Source organism: Chelmon rostratus, chromosome 2 (assembly GCF_017976325.1).
Source record: "Chelmon rostratus isolate fCheRos1 chromosome 2, fCheRos1.pri, whole genome shotgun sequence".
NCBI classification, from domain to species: Eukaryota; Metazoa; Chordata; class Actinopteri; order Chaetodontiformes; family Chaetodontidae; genus Chelmon; species Chelmon rostratus.
The window spans coordinates 10249714-10270193 of record NC_055659.1 but is presented as its reverse complement, the minus strand read 5'-3'; the positions used below and the strand labels follow the sequence as shown (position 1 = coordinate 10270193).

General features: G+C 40.6%; 1 protein-coding gene across 1 annotated transcript in view; it reads left to right on the top strand.

The window, feature by feature from the left end:
• Positions 1 to 544: 544 nt before the first annotated feature.
• Positions 545 to 20480, top strand: part of LOC121614198 (cadherin-22-like) — a 70544-nt gene continuing 50608 nt past the window's right edge. Inside the window, exons 1-2 of the mRNA XM_041948010.1 lie at positions 545 to 775; positions 10113 to 10407. Coding sequence (XP_041803944.1) covers positions 545 to 775; positions 10113 to 10407 — 526 coding nt within the window. The remainder of the gene's footprint in view (positions 776 to 10112; positions 10408 to 20480) is intronic.

The following is a 20480-nucleotide window of genomic DNA, read 5'->3' as shown; positions in this document are numbered from 1 at the left end:
ATACGACAAAGTCAAGAATGGATGGAAATCATCACTCTTCAGGGCCGTGTTTCTCTGTGACATTGTATCCCTGTCTCCCCCTAGTTTCCCCACAGATCAGTAAGCTAATCTAGTAAAATCTCTTGTTTTTGTCGCCTTCAAAATTTCAGCTTGAAAGACATTATCCACGGACTGTTTGTTTCACTACTTTCGGTCACACTTCACATCAGAAACTCTAAAAAGTGGGGCAGATGCTATGAAAGAATCAGAATGACCGACCATGTTACAGTACAAACAGGTACTCTGCAGGTGGTAGGAATCCAATATGTGCCATGACCTGCTCTGGATTCGGCAGATAACTTCAGATTTATTTGTGATCCCATGGATTAACTTTCTAGTTCTCACACAAAGACCTTCCAAGATTGCCCCGGTGGAATTTTATTCGGTATAAAGCTACAGCTGAAAAAAAACTCTTCCAGTCTGCATGAATCTTGCATATTACATGTAGATCAAGGCCGGATTGCTTTCATTTTTCTCTTTTCCGATTTTTTTGTTTTTCATCAAAATGGCTCCGTCTTGGACAGCAGGAGCATGGACAGTGCTGTCAGCGTTGGGTCTCCTGAGCTGCTGTAGCTTTGGCTGGTGTGAGGCCTCAAGGACTAGTAGTTCGGCCTCAGGAGGGAGTAGACAGGAGCAGGGACCTTCGTCACTTGAACGAGTGAAGAGAGGATGGGTGTGGAACCAGTTTTTTGTGGTGGAGGAGTACACAGGCACGGAGCCACTATATGTAGGAAAGGTAAGACATCTAATTTTGTGATGCAAATGTCTTAAGAACTTTGCAAATACACATTCATTCTTGAACTGCTGCTTTTGAAAAGTAAGTCTGCCACTGGATGTAGTTAAGATTCTCTCAAGAAAAGCACAAGACTAACACTGTCCTTACTAGACGACATTAAAATATTCCGTATGACAAATTTTCAAGTTGCAGCGTAAAATTAGTGCAGATGTCTGCAAGCTTCTGTTGTCAGGATGAATACATGTAAGAGACTCACTCAATCGCATCAGCTCCATGTAGAAGACATTTTTCTAATGAGCAGAATTAATGTCCAGATCAGTTCCTCGGAAGGCAAAACTGTTCTTGTCCTTGAGGAGTCCCAAGATGTAAATATACAGCTACCAAATGTAGATTTGCAACAAACCGAACAGGCTTCCAAGGGCAGAAATCTGTTCATGGATTCATTTAGTATTTTAGGAGAGACACAAAATCTTGTCAACATACTTTTTACATGTTGTGACGCAGTTATTTTAGAAGACTATAATCTCTGCAGATAAGGTGCCATTAATGTAATTTGCACTACAATGACACTACAATGGGTTTCCATTATTACTGTCTCCTTCTTATAACTTGATCTACCTAAGTGATTCAAAAAGTTAGATTGAGTTACATAAGTCATATTTTATATCATGAAGTGTACAAGAATGTCATTATTATATGATATGTAATGTTCATTCATGTGATTGCATAAACTGACAGTTCATCATAAAAAAAACCCAACCCTATAATAATCCAGTTTACACAACATTCTTTTAAATCAGGAAAAAAAAAAAAAAAAAAACAGTGATTAGAGGTTTGCTTTAAGAGATCAAAAAGTCATGTGATGGAGGTTCAAATGAATGAAAAAAAAACCCATAACAATACATCATTGACCAGTGCCCAGTGCAGTATTGATTTGATTAAGACATCAGCACTGATGCATGCATTAATGTACAGCACAGTCACACACAATATAATAATCACAATAATTACATTTTCATGTGGAAAAAGTATTTAAAAGTTAAAGTAGCTCAACAGACATTAGAGGTGTTGATTTTCAAAGGTGTAATTAGAGCTGCTCAATTATGGCAAAAATCATAACCACAATTATTTTGGTCAGTATTGAGATTATTTAACATGTTACATTGACTTTGGGAGCATCATGCATTTATTGAACTTTGAAAAAATATCTCTTTTTATCTGGATTTCCTTGAACTTTAAATATAATTCAACTGAAAAACAAAACAAAAACAAAAGAAGTAATATACACAGCAGCATTGTTAGCTGCACCGTGTCCTTTTATTTGGTTTCATCAGCGTGATACATCAATACAAGTTCTCTGTAACTCACTCAGTATTGAACTTGCTTGACGGCCAGTGACATACCATCAGCTCTGAGCACATTATGCACACGTAGTCATCACTGTAGAGAGCGAACACATGGTCTGCAAGCTTTTGCATGCTTAGGCTCTCCTCTAAATTATCTGTACAAGGTTTTTGGACTGCCATAGTGTGCACGCACTCTTTCTCTGTACACCCGCCCACCATGTGATATCTTCCTGTCTAAAGGCTGAATTGGTTTTGCCTGTCTTGTTGACCAGTGGCTCTCTTTCCCTCATCTTGGCTTAAGGTGAGCTAAACATGCCACAGCCTGGCTGAGAGTGAGTTGTAAGGCACATTTGCATCGTAGAACGCAGGTGGTGATTGGCCAAAATTGCACAGGCTGAATGACTTATATATAACTTCAAGAGAACCCCTTCACCAACCTCAGCTTCAGTGTTCATTTGGAGCCAGGATGGAGGATTGCACTTTTTTGCACTTGCATGAAAATACAAAACCCCTGAGGTCAAAATCATGACCTCATGAATTTAAGAACAAGAAGAGATAAGGATGGAGCCCCTGTGGCTTTATGCAGAGAACTTCCTCTGAAAGGTGCTCTATCACCAGTAAACAAGCAGTAAAACTCTTTGCCACCACAAAGATGCTGGCCATTAAAAATTTAAAGCTCTGAACACAGTGTTGTGTCTCCATTAGATTGTCCAAATATATATACAGTATTTTTCCTCGACAATACAGCTACTTTTTCCACTGTCACTTTTTTGTAACATCATATTTTGCTTGGGCAAGCACTGCCATATCACAACTGTGACCTCATGCAACAAAGAGAAGCAGACATTTTTTTCTTTTTTTAAGAGCGTCTACCTTTAGCTGTCAGTAGTTTTGGAGCTCCTGTGCAATGTAGGAGTTGTGGTTTTGGGTTTCGTTTCACTCCTACGTTCTTGTTCTCGTCATTATCTAACGATAGGAACCCATTGTTCTCTGATCCACTTTGCTTTGTGAAGCTGTGGAATCTCTGAAATCTGCAAAAGTCCATTGACTACTTTTAATGCAAACTGAGTAACTCCTGCAAAGGTGAACCACTGGAGCAGTGAAGCAGCTGTACTAAGTTTGACTTTATGATACATACTTTCAAATGAAATTTTGCCCAGACAGTCTGAACTGGTCTATAATACGTACTGTACATACTGTATAGATTCCGACCACTATGGACAGTCGGCATGCCATAGCTTCTTTGGAGGAAGGCACTCTGTGGGCTTTCAGACTCCTTTATAGACTCTGCTTGTCCTTCCTTTTCATGCAACGGCTCTGTCCAGTTTGGGTTGCTGAAAACTGTATCTCAAACATACTGTAATTGTCCTTTTCTAATCCACAATTGAACTTATTTGTCGAATATTCGCCGTTCTCTAGATGCTGTAGAACATAATATGCAAAAGAGAAGTATTTGGTTCTAACAGTGGTATTACTCACTGATGACAGCCTCAGCGATGCCCTTCTCTTTTATGTTGAGGACAATGTCTTGACACCAGAAATTTGATTATTGAATGTTATTTTTCCAGCGTAATTATGGACAATGAGTATATGTCAAATAAAATCTTGTTTGCAATCATCTCGGTGCCATGCGACCATTTGGGAATATTTCTGCCCCCCCCTCCTCGCTCATTCACATCCCATTCATCAGCTGTTTCTCAAATGAACCTCAGTGAGTTGATGAGAGTGGACAACATGTACGATTCGATTGCCTTACATACGATGTGAGATGAAAAGACGGAATGTTAATGCAGACAGCATGAGACTCAGTGATGAGTCACACACATCAATCATGTGATCCCCTTGTTTCAAATCATTCAGATATGGCAATTGACCAGCATATTGCATGTGCTAATATTCATCTCTCTATTCCTACAAATGAATGGAGATGTTCTCCGCAGCAGGGCTTGGTGTTACAGAATTATTTTCCTTTGGCTATTATTTGTCTGCCATTGAGATTGTGCTGCATCCCTGCCGGCAAGACCAACAACAAGGCCAACAGGCAGTACTGTCTGTCTGCTGGGGGAGAGAGGGATAGACAGAGAGAAAAAAAATACATGAGAAAAGGAACCAAGAGGGAAGGCTGCAAAGGGAGACAGGGAAAGAAGAGACTTCACAGACTGACTTGTGATTCATTACTGGACAGGGTGCCAGAGAAGGCAGTGAACTGATATAAAAGGGCTGAAGGGAGCTCGGGGGACTGACACAGCAGGAGGCGAAAGAAAGATGATTTTATTAATAAAATTATCGGGAGTTATTGCACTTCATATGAGTAGGGCACCGTCCAGTGCTATCAGTGCTATTAATGGTGTGAGTGTGAGTGTGACTTTGTGTCTGTCTGTGTGTAACTCTCTCTCACACACTCACACACAGATGGACACTGCTGGATTTTTGGTATCAACACTTTAATTTGAGCGGTGGCGGATTAAAGCTAAGCAGTGTGTCTCAGTACTGGATAATTACAACAAACTTTTTTTTTTTTTTTTTTCATAATGCTTTACCCCAACTCATCAAACTTGCCAAGTTTGCTCTGTCTCACACTGTGGTCTCCACTACTCTGCTAATGAAATCAGATTTACCAATAAAATGGTCACTCACATGACATGAAACTGGCTGCGTTGGTCAATACATTTAGATAATAAGTCCTTGTGGACTCAAATGATGCAAATAGTTTTTTTCTTGCCAACTACTTGTCAAAAAAAGTGCTGTAATTAAAGGAAAGAAAGTGGGAACACACGGGACGTGTACTTTCATAACAAACGAGTTGCTGTTGAGCCCAGATAATCCTAAATGGCTGCTGTTAAAGGAAGTAAAGGAGACAAAATGACACATTCTTCTTCTTCTCCTCGGTCATGTTGCTTTCTCCTCTATTTTGACAAAAGCTGTCAGAAATAAATCCATTTTGAGGGTGTGTGTGTATGTGTGAGAGAGAAAGTGTGAGACAAGTTTGTTTTCCTGCAACAAAAAGGTTCTGTGTACAGTTTCACTGTGTTTTTTTTTTTGTGCCCTTCCAAGTCTCTGATCTTTATGGATGTATTTGGCTTGGATTTCCTTACTCTGTCTCAGCATGAGCAGTGAAAATAGTGCTGGTACGGTCCATATCCAATGTGCTTCTTTGTCCCTTTTTTTTTAAATTTAACTCTCAGCATTCAAGCCAAATGGAGCAGATGGCCTTATCGCTTTTGTTCACCAAAACGTCTAGATCCTTCTAAGGAATATCAGTTTGATTTATAACGTATTTTAATCTGTGGTTCTGGTGTGGGCTGCAGCAGGTTTGGTGTGGTTTTGGATAAAGTCTGGCCAAGTCCTGAAGCACACATAAGCAAACTGTGTGCAGTTTTCTATCTGCTGTTTTTTTTTCTTACTTAGCTGCAAGTCAAAAACAGAGGGTTGTTAGAAGAAAATAAATCTGTTTCATACTTCTCTGGTTCAGTACAGTTGCTTCCGAGCCGTGTGACACCTGAGTAGTCACGGGTGGCGTGATTTAAATGCCGTGTGTGCGTTTGTGAATGAGACGAAAAGTGACACAGTCAGTCAGACGACAGAAAAATTGCATGTATTATGCCTGTTAAAGCAATTCTCCTCGGCGTAATGATCCAAGCTATTGTTAGTCAAATCTGGGTCCAGTTGTAACGACATCACAAGCCTGTCATCAAAGAGGAACAAAACAGCTTAAGATGAGGAATTAAAGAAGCAGACTGCGGTGTTGTTGGCATTTTAGGGTGCCGCATTTCCCATTTTGGAGAACGAGAAAGCCTTTTGTTTACTCTGCATCGTTATCTTTTGAAATTGTTTTCAAATAATGTTATTACTATGTCATGTTGCTTTTTTTTCTCTCCTCTCCCTGAATTTCCATCCTCTATCTTTTGTTTAAGCTTATCCAAGTCTGCCTCCCATCCCACCCCATCCCAGCACCATCACCCCTTCATTTTGATTCCTTTTCTCCCTCTGACTTTCTTCTCTTTCTTTTATCCCTCCGCTGTGTTGCCGTTTACACTGGCCTCTCTCCTCTGGCTCTGTCTCCCATGGTCTGTACCCTTCCCTCCCCATAGCTGTCTCCACCTAGGCTGTCTCTGATACAGTCACCTTGTTAACACTTTGAAGCTGTTAAGATCAGAGAGCCTGACAAGCTGCAGTGAAATGTGGCAGGCCTACTCCTGATTACACAGACTTAAATATAAGACAGCCAATTTGCTCCCGCTTTGAAACCCTCAATAAACCAAGGATTCAGTGCAGCCCACGTCCTGGTATCTCCACTGAAAATGTGAAATCATACTTCCCAAATGCCTCACTATTCTATTCTACTCCAGTCTATTTTTTTCTTCTGTCACGTGATGCTGATTATTATATAATACATTTAGTTGTGCTTAGAAGCCTGAAAATGTTTTCAATTCTAATTCACACTCTTGTCACTAGAGAATGTGTGACTTGCAGGTCCTGCAGTTGTTTTAAGTTTCTAAAAGTAATGTCTAACCGCTCTGCCGTACATTTATTTTGTCTGAGATTGTGGTTTAACACACTTTTAATGTACAAAAGAGCTGACTATCGCATTAGAAGCAAACTTTCCGTCACTGCATGTGAGTCATATGTCATCCCCTTCAGCATGTTGGCCCACAGTGACAGCTAGACACTTGTTATGACCCAAAGGTGAACCTGACAGGGCATCAACAACCTCACTCTCCCCTGAGTCAACCCTCAGCCCTCCACTGTAAACCCTGAGGCATTGCTAACTAATACTTGCATAAAGTTTAACTTAAATGCGGACGGTGAATCATAATAACTGCAAGGCTACAGTGACAAATACACATTTTTAGTAAGTTTAAAGAGTATGCCATGTGTACGTTGAGAGTCGCTGGTCACTTTAGTCATTCTAACCATACTGACAAGGAAGTAATCTCCTAATGGTAAGAAAAACATATTCTCATTCTGTGCAAAAGTACTTTCCAAACTTCAGCTGTAGCTAATATGAAGCCTCAGCAGCCAAATTAAGGTGGACACTGACGGTGATTACTGCAACCAATAACTCTTTTGTTGTGCACATGGGCTTATAACTATTGTTATGTTTAATTATGTGCACTAAACTTCATGCAAGCTAACTCAGTCCTTTAACTGAAACAATTTGTATAGTTGTTTTAATGTCCAGTAATCATTAAATGTACGTATTGTTTAACAAAACAGTGAAAAGGTTTTCAAGACAACTGCACAATGACCAGTCCTGCATGACCTTTTTCTCTCCCTCCAGACCCCAAATCCTTCTCAAAATGTGCTGGTTAGTGGCTTGAATTGTTCATAGAATTTAAGTAACTGTTATGAGCAATTAAAATGCTACCATATGCAACTCATACAACATGTATTTCACAAGATGTAGAAAATCCATGCTGGACTGACCACTTCTGAATGCACATTCCTTTGCATTTGTAAGAAAATATCCGCCCCTGCCTTTAAATTTAAATACACCATGTTTGCATGCATGGAAAAGTAATGCTCACTGCCCAAAACAACATGTTAAATGGAAACTGCAGCTTTGAAAGTGGGTTACAGAATATTTGTAGTTTCCTCTGGAATCAGTGGCAGTGGTCAGCTTGAATTCAGCCTGTAACAATAGAATCTAATGCTGACCCATTTTCACTGTGGGGAAAAAAAGCACCATAATCACTGCTGGAATCTGTTGTTCGTGATTGGACCGAAGCCACTCTTCTCTGTCGATGAGGAAACTACAAAGTTTTTATGACCTCCTGTCTTGGCTGCAGGGCGAGTGTGTGATCAACAAACGGTAGATCTCGTGTGGAGTATCGATTTAATCTTTATGATGTTTTTGTGGGTCAGCATGTGTATGTTTTTAGTGATCTACCACTGTCATATTGTTGCATTCACCTGATGTCACAGCTGCATGATCTAAAACAAAAAGAGCTCAGAAAGATGCATCAAAGATTTGACCAATGAAGCAGCTGCAATTCTTGCTCAGCCGTGGTGGAGAATTTGTTTGTTCTCCATCTTCTTCTCATGTAAATTTGTTAACGGCACGTTTGCACTCCTGGTTATTTTTAAGCAAGCTAAGCGAGTGACTTTCTGGCTCTGACCTTTAGTTTGCAGAGAACAACTTAGCTAAGCGTAGTGTGTGTGTTTTTCAAGCTGCCAACTTGAATCACTCCAGTGAGGATAGACTGACAGACGGATGGGTATATTCAGCCTGAGGGGGGAGAAATAGCATCATCCCGGCAGAATGATGAACCCGCTACGCATGTATGTGTGTGTGCTTTTGTGTGCATGTGTGCAAGCACGCGCAGTAGGTAGGTGTGTGTGGCCGGCTGCGCACATGTACAGTAGGTAGGAACGTGCATGCATGGTGCCAGCATTTGTGCAATTGAATTAACACATGATGACAACATTTCACACTCATTCTTGTCTGCAGAATCTAATTTAGAAATACAGAGTGAGGGTAAGAGGGAAAGTGTCTGGGGGAAACATATCTAGTGGCGAATGACTATGCACATTTTTATTGGATAACTCTCACAGTTTGGACCAATGGAACTTCTTTTATTATAACTGAAATATTGATACCACCAAAGTATCAGGCAGTATATTTTCTCTGAGTGTTCGTGTATTTGTCTTCAGGATGATTCAGAATGGTGAGAAAAGGCAAAAACAGATAGATAAAATGGGAGGGGAAAAATGGATGAGGGAAGCAATATCAAGGCACAGGCTTGCATTATTCCGCAGTTTTACGACAAATACTTAATGAAAACCCCCGCGAGGGTGATAGAAACCTGTATTTAATTAAGCCTTTATAAAATATTAACCAGGGAGGCCAGGGCGATTTCCCCTCTCCCCTGGTCTCCTCGGTAGATTGAACCACAGTTACACTGCATAGACAGCTCTGAATTATAATTTCAGATAGGACAGAGCGAGTGAGAGAGAGAGAGAGACAGAGCGAGAGAGAGAGAGAGAGAGAGAGAGCGGGGCTCACTAAAGAGCCAAAGGGGAGGCTGGGATGGGGGACCGATGCTGCTCCTATTGCTGCCTCTGGAATGTCTTCTAATCACATTAGGGGGGAACTATAGCTCTGATTTATAAGGGCTCTTTTAAGTTCACTTTTCAGCCCCGGCACCTCCATGTCTCTACCTTTAACAATCTTTGAAATGACTTTGATCTCCTAGTTTGGGCGTCACATCCTGTGAAGGGCACAATGTGCAAGAAAGGTGTAAATCATCACGAGAACTGTGGTGTCTTTTTTTTTTTCTCCCTGACAACGATGATGGCTGGGCTACAGGGAGCTCTGAGAAAGCCTTAAGCTGCAATTGCTATTGGGGGATACGATAAGGGAATGGGTGGAAGAAATGTGCTAATTTCTTCTGGTCACGGCTGATGACCAAATGTCATTTTCTGACAACTATCAATTACCGAAACCCTCAGCATTCACAGCGTTTGACACTAAATAGAAAATTCCCTGCAAAATGTGTGACATAATAATCTGAACTCAGGGGTCCACTTGCTAGTTTTTCTGAACTTTTTCCACTGCATCTCACAGTCTTCATCGACGAATGGAGCACAAGCGGCATGTAATTAATGTGAAAAGAAGTGGTCAAATTTAGGGTTAAGATTGAAACTTTCCCCAAACTGCTATGCCTTAACATAAACTTCTAAATTCAAATCAATGCTCTTGTTAGTTCAGGCAGATGTGAATATTATAGGGAAAACAAATTAAATGCATTGTCAGTCAACATTTTCTAACTTGGCAAATGTGTCTTGTGTTAACATGTTACCTCATTATGTTGATAAAAAATATGATCTAGGCTGCATCACTGTACATTTCTCACAAAATGTCTTTGCTGTCACAAATTAGTATTATGTAAGGGGAGTAAGGGTTGGGGTTATAATTAACTATATATATATATATATATATACATATAGGAATATTGGTTACTTCATGTTTATTTTTGGTCAATTTACAGATCCATACAGACTCTGACGAGGGTGAGGGCAACATCAAGTACACTATCTCTGGAGAAGGGGCAGGCTCCATCTTCATCATCGACGAGCTGACAGGAGACATCCATGCCACAGAGAGACTGGACCGAGAGGAGAAGGCCTTTTACACACTTCGGGCTCAGGCCCGTGACCGTCTCTCCAACGACCCTCTGGAACCAGAGTCAGAGTTTGTCATTAAGGTCCAGGACATCAATGACAGTGAGCCAAAGTTCTTGGAGGGCCCCTACATCGGCAGCGTGGCGGAGCTGTCACCCATAGGTAAGGCGAGAAACATGCAGTGCTGTCAGACAGAGACCATCTGGATAGCTTTTTCGAGCTTTGAGCTCAGGATGGCCCAAAGGTGCACATACTGTACAAAATTACCAGTTATATTACAGCTATTTTCATGATGCATAAGTAGGGTCTGTAACATAATGCTTTGTCCTGGCTCAGGGGAAGCTAGAAAGTGCCAAGAAGAGCAGTATGCTAAAATTCTCCCCCATTGTGGAGATGGAAATAGGAAAAAGCAGACAGGAGATTAGATGAAAATAGATGTGGAGTCAGTGAATTCATTGTGGTTGAGAAGGAAGGAGAATGGTGACATGGGCATTTGAGGAGGATCCCTGCATAGACTGTGTCACAGCTACGACCTGCAGTAGGAATGAGATGGAGAATGAAGGAGACGGCGCAGGCGTATAAAGAAAGGTGAGATGAATTGCATTACACCCAGATGAGCTTTGTGGCTGTGTTCTGACAGACTACTATGAAGCAAATGATGAAAGGGGGTCTGGGGGGGATGAGGAGAAGTGCTTCAGAAGAGCTGATAATGGTTAGGGTGCAGCATATTTTCATTGAAGCTTTTGACACAGAAACCACAACGCTTTTAATCTTGACAAACATGTTTTTATTGTGAGGAACGGTAGTAGCGGCACCCCACGGCTGCTTGAAATTCTGGAAAATGGAAAAGACAGGTGAATGAGGGTGTCAGGGGCTTCATTAGCATGGTATTAATGTCAAAGACACAGCGGATGTGTAATAAACAAAATTCTGATCGGCTGCCAAGCGACACCACAATAGCACATGTACGCAGGATGTTGTGGGTGATGCTGGATGTGTGTGTCTGTGTGTGTGTGTTTTCATGCATATGCAGTAGAGGTTGGGGGTGCTTCTTGTTCCAGTGACTACAGGAGTAGTGCAAAATGGAATGGCTCTTCCCTGCTCAAGCCTGATTGGAATTAATTCCTGCTTCCTCAGCATGATCCAAACCATGGGCATGTCAGCCTACAGTGCTTTCTAAAAGCTGAACGGTGTGTGAGTGATTGAGAGAGAGAGAGAGAGAGAGAGAGAGAGGGACAGAGCAATTGAATGGTGGCAAAACACAGGAGAGAGATGAAGAGAATAGAAATAATGCATTTTTAGCTAAAGATGCAAGAGCTTGAGAAGCGCCACTCTCTGCTCAAGAAAGAGAGATGGAGGCACAGAGACAGCGCTTAGTTAATGCTAGTTAATGTTATCTTAATGCTCACGACCCTTCCACTTCGGCCGCTCCCCCTTGTTCGACCCTGTCGCGCCTCACTCAAATTACGCACTAAATGAGTGAGCGGGTCATGTTTTAAACATCACTGTGGAGCGCTAGCCCTAATGAGGTAACAGCTACTGCTTAGTCAAGCATTCTCGTGCCCTATACCTGTTTCTTTTCTTTCCACTGTTCTCCTGTTGAACATCAGCCGAGGCCCGCAGTAGCTTTTTGGCACGTCAGTGATAAGGTCACAAGAACAATGACAATAACTGAAGGGAGGCAAAAGAAAGAAAAGAAAGAAAAAAAAGGTGCCGGACAGACCAGCGCGACTGCCACGTGTCACTCACAGCCTTGTGGGCTTTTGCTGCCTATCGCCTCTCTACTGTGTGGTTGAAGCATAAAAAGGGTGGAGAATATTACTCCTGTTCAAGTTTCATTTATTGTCTAAGGATAAGGCTTGCCATATTTTTATTCTTATTATCTTCCTCTTTGCGACAGACCTCTATTGTTGTCCACGAACTATTACGAACACATGAAAGAGCCATGTCCATACACTGGGTTATGTCTTAATTTGCGTTGTAAGACACAGAGTTGGCTTGTTTTTTTGATCTTTTTGGTTGTTTTTCTGTTTTGTTTGCTTCTTGAAGGAAATGTTAGGGTTTTTATTGGTGCAGTTGGTGAGAGGCAGGGGTAGATGATGGTAGTGTGGCAATCGGCAGTTACATGTGGCATCTAGGCCTGTGGTAGCATTGTAGCAGCTAACAATAGCTAAAGCGGTGGTAGTATGATAGTATCTTAGCAGTTAGTATTGGCAGCTAGTAGTTAACATTAACAGTATAGGTGAATCTAGCTTCTTCTGTTCCTCTTAGCAGGTAGCGGTTAGCACTTAACATTAGCTTAATGGTAGCATTGGATTAGCGGTTAGCACTAGCATTAGCAATAGTTAAATGGTAGCATCGGTACTGGCCACTACCTGGAGCATCTCTGGGTCAGTTGAACGTGGCAGTGCTGTTTGGATTGTGTAGGAGCAGTGTGAACTGGCACTAGGGGGCGTGACTCTGGGACGCGGGAGCTCACCGCCTAGCCTCCTGGAGGTGTAGTGGGACTAAGTAGGCGAAACACTGTTGAAGGGAGGTTTCCACCTGATGACCCCCAGAGACGTGTTAGGAATCACTGCTCTTTGGCAGGTATAGAGGCAGATTAGGGGTCCAAGGTTCTTCACTGAGAATGAATCCTCTTTTTGAGCACAAGTATCTTGTGTTTAAATTAACGATGATCATGGGCAGTGTAGTTTATTTTGGGTTAATTCCACATACCCTGCCCTGCTTCCATTAAAACGCACCACAGCACCAAAGGTGTATTAATCCTCAGCTAAAAATAATCCCCAATAAACATACTGTTTACTCCTGTTTGTTAAAGACTGCAGTGCCCAGCTGTTGCTTAGCCGTCTTTGAAAATCTGGCTATATTTCTGGAACCTGTTTTGAAAGATTTGCATCATTACAAATTGGACTTGGGGCTGAGTGCTGTAGACAGAGTAGATAAATCAGAAGAGAGACAGACTAAATGCTAACTAATTGTTGCGTTTTTCATTGAATTCATGAAGAAAACTATAGAACTAACATTAACCTCATCATTTAACATAAAGTGTTCTTCCCACCATTTCATATTTTGCTGTTTTGTTTGTTTGCTTTAATAATCTAATAGTATCTATTAACACCACTAAAATGAAGGAAATTTTCCAAGCATGCTGACATCTTTAATAGTGCACACGTGATTTTGTCACTTTAGTGTGTGAATGCCATATACACTGAAAACCTGGTTAGAATCAGTATTTTCTATGTCACCTGAAGCAGGGTTGCACTTATGCAGCGATAGAAATACGTTGCAAGCATTAGCCACACCAGTGATATGCTCACTGTGCTGTTTTACGGCCAACCATACAGCAAACTGCCTTGGAAAACGTGAGGCCATAATAGTAAGAAAGTAGTCAGTAGTCAGCTGCCTGAGGCATATTCATTTTTACTTATCACCCCTGTCATGTCTCTCAGTGCACGTCTTTGTCATAGCTTTAAAGCCTGCACCCCTCCCTCTTTTTGCAGAGGCTTCCTGTCTGTCTGTCTGTCTGTCTGTCTGCCTTTTCAGCATCTGCTACCAAAAATAATACTTGTGTGCACAGCCTGTTTGTTTTTCAGGGTTGGTTAACCCCAAAAAGCAGAAGAGAGGGCAAATAAAAGAGGAGCAGTGAAGACGATGATGAAGTGTGAGGGTCTGAGCTCCGTGTTGTCCTTTGGAAAATGTACGGCTAATGAAATTGAAGTCTTAAATCAAATTTGCGGCGCATGGCTGATTGAATGTAGCTTTGAGAACTGTGCATGTTTTTATGTTGGGACAGATGAGGGAACATGGAGTCGCTCTGCAGAACCCAAGCTGTGTCCTCTGACTGATTAATTACAGCATTAATAAATATGTGTTCACTTTCTATATTATGCAGGTTCAAACTAGTTTAATCATAGTTTAGCTGAAGCAAACTGAGACAACAGAACTAGTATTGCTTAATGAATTAAAAGAAAACAGTTGTTTAATTTATTTGATATCAGAACTGTTCTTCGGCATTCGGCACTCACCAAAGCTACTTCAGCAGTGTTCAGTGATCCGTGTACACCAACTAGCAGTACAGCACCACAGCAACAGGGTTCTGGGTTCAGACTTCATTGAACAACGCCAACTGGGGCTTCTGGCAAATATGTGATCTACTGGCCACCTGCTCGAGTTGTTTCCCTGCCTCACTCCCAGTGCACACATGATCAGCAGGTTAAAGAAATGCATGAATGAGGCTGTTGTCTGGTCCAAAGAAAAAAAAAAAAAAAGTGTATCTATGTGACAAGATACATTGCATACATCCTACTAATACATTGGAGCAATGAATCCTTCACCTGCCTTTTTTTTGCCTCCCACCCTTTGGTGATAGCTAATTCATTGTTTTCGTGTCTTATGATGGATGCACAAGGATCAGCGTCTTGAACAGTTGTCTTTTAAAACCAAAGTCAAACAGCTGTAGTTGCTCACCACTATTAGCCTGGGACATGAGTGCAGCGTGGCAACTTGCCCTTCTCAGAATTTCGAACCTCATTCTGCAGGCGTGCTCCACATTGTCAAGCACGAGCATAATAACCTTCATTGTGTGTATTAAAAAATGTTATTATGTTTTTCACTGCAGCAGATTAGAGATTCTGTGATGGCTCATTATCTCACCTTTTCAAATTCAACAAGCTTTGGTAGGGCATGCCCTCGAGCTGACTCCAACTTTTGTTTCAAACTATTCTCGAGGTGAGCTGTACTGTAAAGGTTGAATGCATATCCACTGTATGTGAAAAGAAAACAGGAGTCAAGTCAGTTGGATTTATATAGTGCAGAATCACAAATCGCAATTTGCCTCAGGGGGTTTTACAATCTGGATGGCATACAACACCCTCTGTCCTTTGACCCTCGATTCATACAAGAAAAAATTCCCCAAAAAACCCTTCAATGGGTTAAAAAAGGGCATAAGACATAATGCAGTTTTTTTTTTGCCTCACATTAGTAGTTTTAATTTATTACATGCTTTTCTGGCTTAAAGTAGATAAATATGTATTCTGAAATCAAAAATCATGTATTATAGGTCTGTTTGATTAATGGATGCTTACTTACAATCCAACAGGTCATCTTTATCTTTATGGCTCATCATCCCCTGTATTTTCTGAATAAAAAATGGACCCATCATTAATGTTAATCACCTGTGATGTTAAAAGCTAATGTTGCCTCATGTCCATTTGCGAGGTACTGTCAGGGGTACAGGTCTCTCCATTAAAAACACCCATCCTTCCATTATAAAAGACCTCAAATTTATCTTTGGCAAAAAGCCCTGTGTCATCCTAAAAGTCTCAATAATATTAACTGAGGCCACTTAAAGTGACATAATGTGTCAAAATACAAAGAGGCAGATGACGTGCAATACTGGAAGATTTTTATTTTCATAAATGCAACATGTAATAGACAATTACAGTGATAGCTTAGCATAAAGATTGGAAACAGGGGGAAACCGCTAGACTGGCTCTGTCCATAGGTTAGAAACAAAATCTGCCTGCTAGCACCTCAAAGAGCACTAAATAACACATTATATCCCGTCTCTTTAAGCTGTACACAGATAGTAAAACAATGTGTTTTACTGAGAGTTAAGGCCTTGAACCATTTCTTAGCCTTTGCAGTGACTTCCTGGAGTCATTCACATCACTGTGAGCTTTCTAAGAAACCCGTGGAGACTCCAGTAAGCCACTGAGCTGAATAATAAATAGTTCCAGCACTTAACTTTCCGTAAAACCACATCATTATTTTTACATCACAGTTTTTATGGACTAAACAAACAAGATGTAACGTGTTAATTAGTGAGCTTTAAAAGGTGCTGATAGATGCATTTTTAACTGTGGACACAGCCTAGCTGTTTTCCCTGCTGAGAGTAGTGTTGATCATTCCGGCTCGCTCTCCACGAAAATAAATTAAGGTGTTTGTTCTCAGGACAACTACAGTATGTTTCATTTTGCATGTGTTAGTGCTTCTGTGGGTGCTGTAGGCATGACGGTTTATGGCATATGAGTCATTTACTGGCAGAGTGTGTTTTGGTGGAGAATGGGTCATTTGATAGGTGAAGTAGGGCCTGATGGATCTTAGCCTGGTGGGTTTTGTAGTAAGAGCAATGTTTCATCTGCGTAAAAGCTCATTTTACATGCTAGGTGGTATGGACAACCTCAATATCTGTGTTATTCTGGACAGTAAAATGGAATGATAAATACATGACCAGGCAGGGTCTCTCTTCAAGAGAAGGTGATTGTGGGGATATTTACTTTGTCTGGGAATCTGCATAGAGTTCTGTTTGATTTTTGCCACAGTAGAAGTGAAGGGGAAGCCACAAGGTACTGGTTTTATGATGTGCTGTTATGTGCATTTCGTGATTTGTTGATTTTAAGAGTTAATTTACAAAAAAAAAAAAAAAAAAAAGCTGAAATGCCAATCTTAAAATGAATACACAAACAACAGTTTCATATTCCCTTGAGTTCAAGGAAACAAAGTGAAAATGGATATATGTGTTTTTGCAAATTAACCTTTCATTTGGTCTTTGGTGAGATTCAGCAAATAAATAGAGCTGGTGCCTTCTTAATTTGAGTTGTTTTTGTAGATGATTACAACCTTTGAAAATCATTGCTTATTTCCTAAAGAGACTGTGCGGGCTTCTGTGCTGTTTTTTAGTTCCTCCTACTGTAATAACTGATATTTTTCTTGTCTCATTTAATTAAATTCTCTATGTATTTTTCTGATTTTATGCCTGTTTGAAATGGTCAGATCAGGGTCTGTTAGATCTGTTCGGAATTGAGTTTTTGTATTTTTGATATAATTTAATTGTAGTTTGTTTGTTTCCTTGTTCATTCTTGGTTTTCTCTGTTGCATTACTTCCATTCATGTTTTCTAATTATTTAGTTTTCTGTTCCAAATTGGCTTTCCGTTCCTTGTGTCTCTTTGTTTATCAAGTATGGGATTATTTTTCCTCTTTGTAGCTTTTCCCAGAGTAATATTGGGCTTGAATATTTTTGCCTGCAGCAACGCTTACAGATCCTTGAGAGGCGATAGAGACAGGTGGGATTTTTCTTTAAGATTGCAAAACAAACTTAGTTGAAAATGAGAAAATGTTTGTATAATGATAATGATATCTATTATAAATGTCTTGTTACCTTCGAGAGAGATGGATAGGAACATTTTGTTGCTCAGTGTGTATATTTATTTAAAGAAATGTAATGGACTTCCTCATTGAGCCACTGCGATAAATAAGTGTGACTGTAGAATTAAACAGCGATGGGAAAATATTTCTCTCAGATTTTATGTTGCCTCAGGCACTTAACATCGGTGTGTGTATCTCATTGCACTAATAGATGTGATCAAAACAGTCTGGGCTCTGAACTGACCTTTCTATATGAAGAATAGCTTTCCCATGGTGCTAATACATGAATACAAGGTGTCTATAGGATGACATGTTGAGTAGTGTTTATGTTCTGTAAAGCCTTATCATTAATATTTGAATTGGGTCCATCTCTCCTCTCTTTGGTTTCCCCAGCCACAGTAAGTCTTTAAATATTTATATAGCTTTGAGCTGGGCCTCAAAAGTTTTAAAACCCAGAGGCTAAAGTAATGTCAAACTGTTATGCTGCCTGAAAATACTACATAGTCATACAGTTCAGCATCTTCCACAGTTAAGAACTGGATAGATTGAGCTTTTAGACACAATATCTACCACACAAACCACAGAGACTTTATTGGAACTGACACAGTGGCACCCCGAGCGAATGCTTATGCTCCACACGCCCAGCTAATATTGAAGTAATAAAGACAGGCCTTTTCCAATTTGAAATCAGTATTACACCGTGTTACAACATGCATACTAAGACATCCACCAATCTGTTTTTTCAGTCAGTATGCCAGCTGAGTGACTAAGTAGCACAGTGCGTTGGGCTTGAAACCATTTAGTCACTGAAGCAGACATCCTTCCCTACCACTCAAAGGCTGTATGACAAGGAGGGAGTCGGTTGGAAATGTGGCTGTGAAAGGCAGCGCTTGATGGTGGAATCACAACAGGGTGAAAAGTTTCCACGGAGCTAATCCCGTGATTGATGTGGTTCCATTAGAGAGGACCTCAGGACCTCTGAGCGGCAGAGATGTGGCATGGCACGACGTCTGTGCTGTAGCCTCTAACCTCAGGTAACGCTGACTGACAAGTCGGTGCACAGTGTCCAAAGAACAACGGGCAGGCAAGCAGCAGTCCGGTAACTGACATTGAGCTGACCACTACCCTCAGATATTATCTACTAATGACACAAGCCGATGCAGTGTAGAATTGCTTAACACAACAAACAACAGACACAGTTCAAAGTAGCACCATGGAAGCCTTGAAATGGCATTTATCCTATTCTCTAACAAAAACACAGTTTTTCAAAGAGCCGGGTTAAAGAAATTTACAAACCTCAGTGGCCATTAAACAACAGAGGTACATTTTAACACAATACCCTGCACTTTTATCTGCTAAACAAATGTCAGCATCCGAGGATTCCTCCATACCTCAAGGCATCTTATCTCTGTAAATGCCACCACACCCTGTGCAGTTTTAGGGATCATTTAAATCAAAGTCCGTTATAGCAGTTTGTCTTTGGACCAAATGTTCATTTTAATGGAAAGTGTATTGATTTCAAGTATCAAGCAGACTCTGTTTGAGGATATCGTGACTCCAGCACAGTAGCTACACTATCAGATTTGTTAACGCAAAAGACAGTAGACAGGTGCTTCGTAAAATACCTGAAGTGAGGTATAGACATTGACAAGCCGGAGAGCCCACAGAGCAGCACAGGAGAAGCTTTGTTGAATGTACTGTTGAAGTGTCTTTGTGAAGGTCATCTATCACTGTGTATAACAGTATAACATTTATGTTTAGACTTGCGGGCAAATTATACGCAGCAACTGACATTTGAACAGTGTCTGTGGTGACTGATGTACAGCAGTAGAAACAAAATTCACTTTATCAATTGAGTAATATTTCTCTAACTTTTTCGTGACATCCAAAATGACTTTTCCCAGTATTGCTTTGCCAAGCCTCCTGCACACACGCCGAAAATCATATCTTAAAACCAAGAACTAAGAGGTTTTGTATTAAACTTAGACTATATCAAAATAAGCCATTTAGGGTTACTTTGTGGCCAAGTCGTATGTAATGTGAGTACTCCACAAGGGGATTAAAGTAATAATCACCCTTCCTTTTGCTGTGGTCCAGAGAGGTTGCCCAGGAGGCTGCAAATTGCTGCAGTCACCATTACGACAGCCGGGGTCTGTCATGCTAACAGAAGATGAGACATTCGGTGCAGCAGGATCACAGGAGAGGGCAATGCGACAAGGCGGGGGCAACTTACAATCAATAATCTCTGCCAACCACCTTTATGTAGGTGACCAGTAACATCCACCATTATGTGCTCAACCGCAGTGCTTGACATAATTGATTTCGGCTGATCTGCGCGTGTGTGACCATGTGTATGAATCAGTGTGTGCATTGGGGAGGGGGGGTGGCGAGAGAGAACGTGTGATTCAGTATGTGAGGAGGCATCAAAGATGTGTTTGACAATCGCAGCGCGAGAGATTCACAGTTGTGAAATTGATTAATGTGCTGACTTTTTCATTATTGAGGAGATGCAAACAAGCAGAGAAGCGTGGACGCTGTCTTGAGTCCCTTGTACATTATATATTTTGACATTGTGCAAAGAATACACTGTCTAAAACAATAATGTTCATTCCTGGCCTGCAGATAGGAGGCATTATCATAAGACATTCAAGTCTAATGATATACATACAGTATATTCAGTTACTATACGCATGGTATTAGTAATGTATTGGATCTTAATTAGTCATAATAAAGCACATATTAATGCATTATTCTGAGGGTTAGGTTCAGGTTATTAAGATTGTAATTCATGTACGACACCTGTCTTCCTTACTCTCAATAAGCATTAATTAGGATTACTGAGGGAACTGGTAATAATCCTCAATATGAAGTGTTGCTGTATATTGAAGTTGGTTTCTAAACATGAAAGTTTCTCTTTCTTATGTGTAACGAGATTGAAAGTTGATAAGACTTTTGTCACTGTTTGTCTGGAGACAAAGGCTTTAAAATTGTGAGAGGTTAAGATTTAAAGTTGACCACAATATTGTCTACAAAACAAATAATGAGCCGATTTATTTAAAGACACAAGTTCAAAGACTAACAAAGA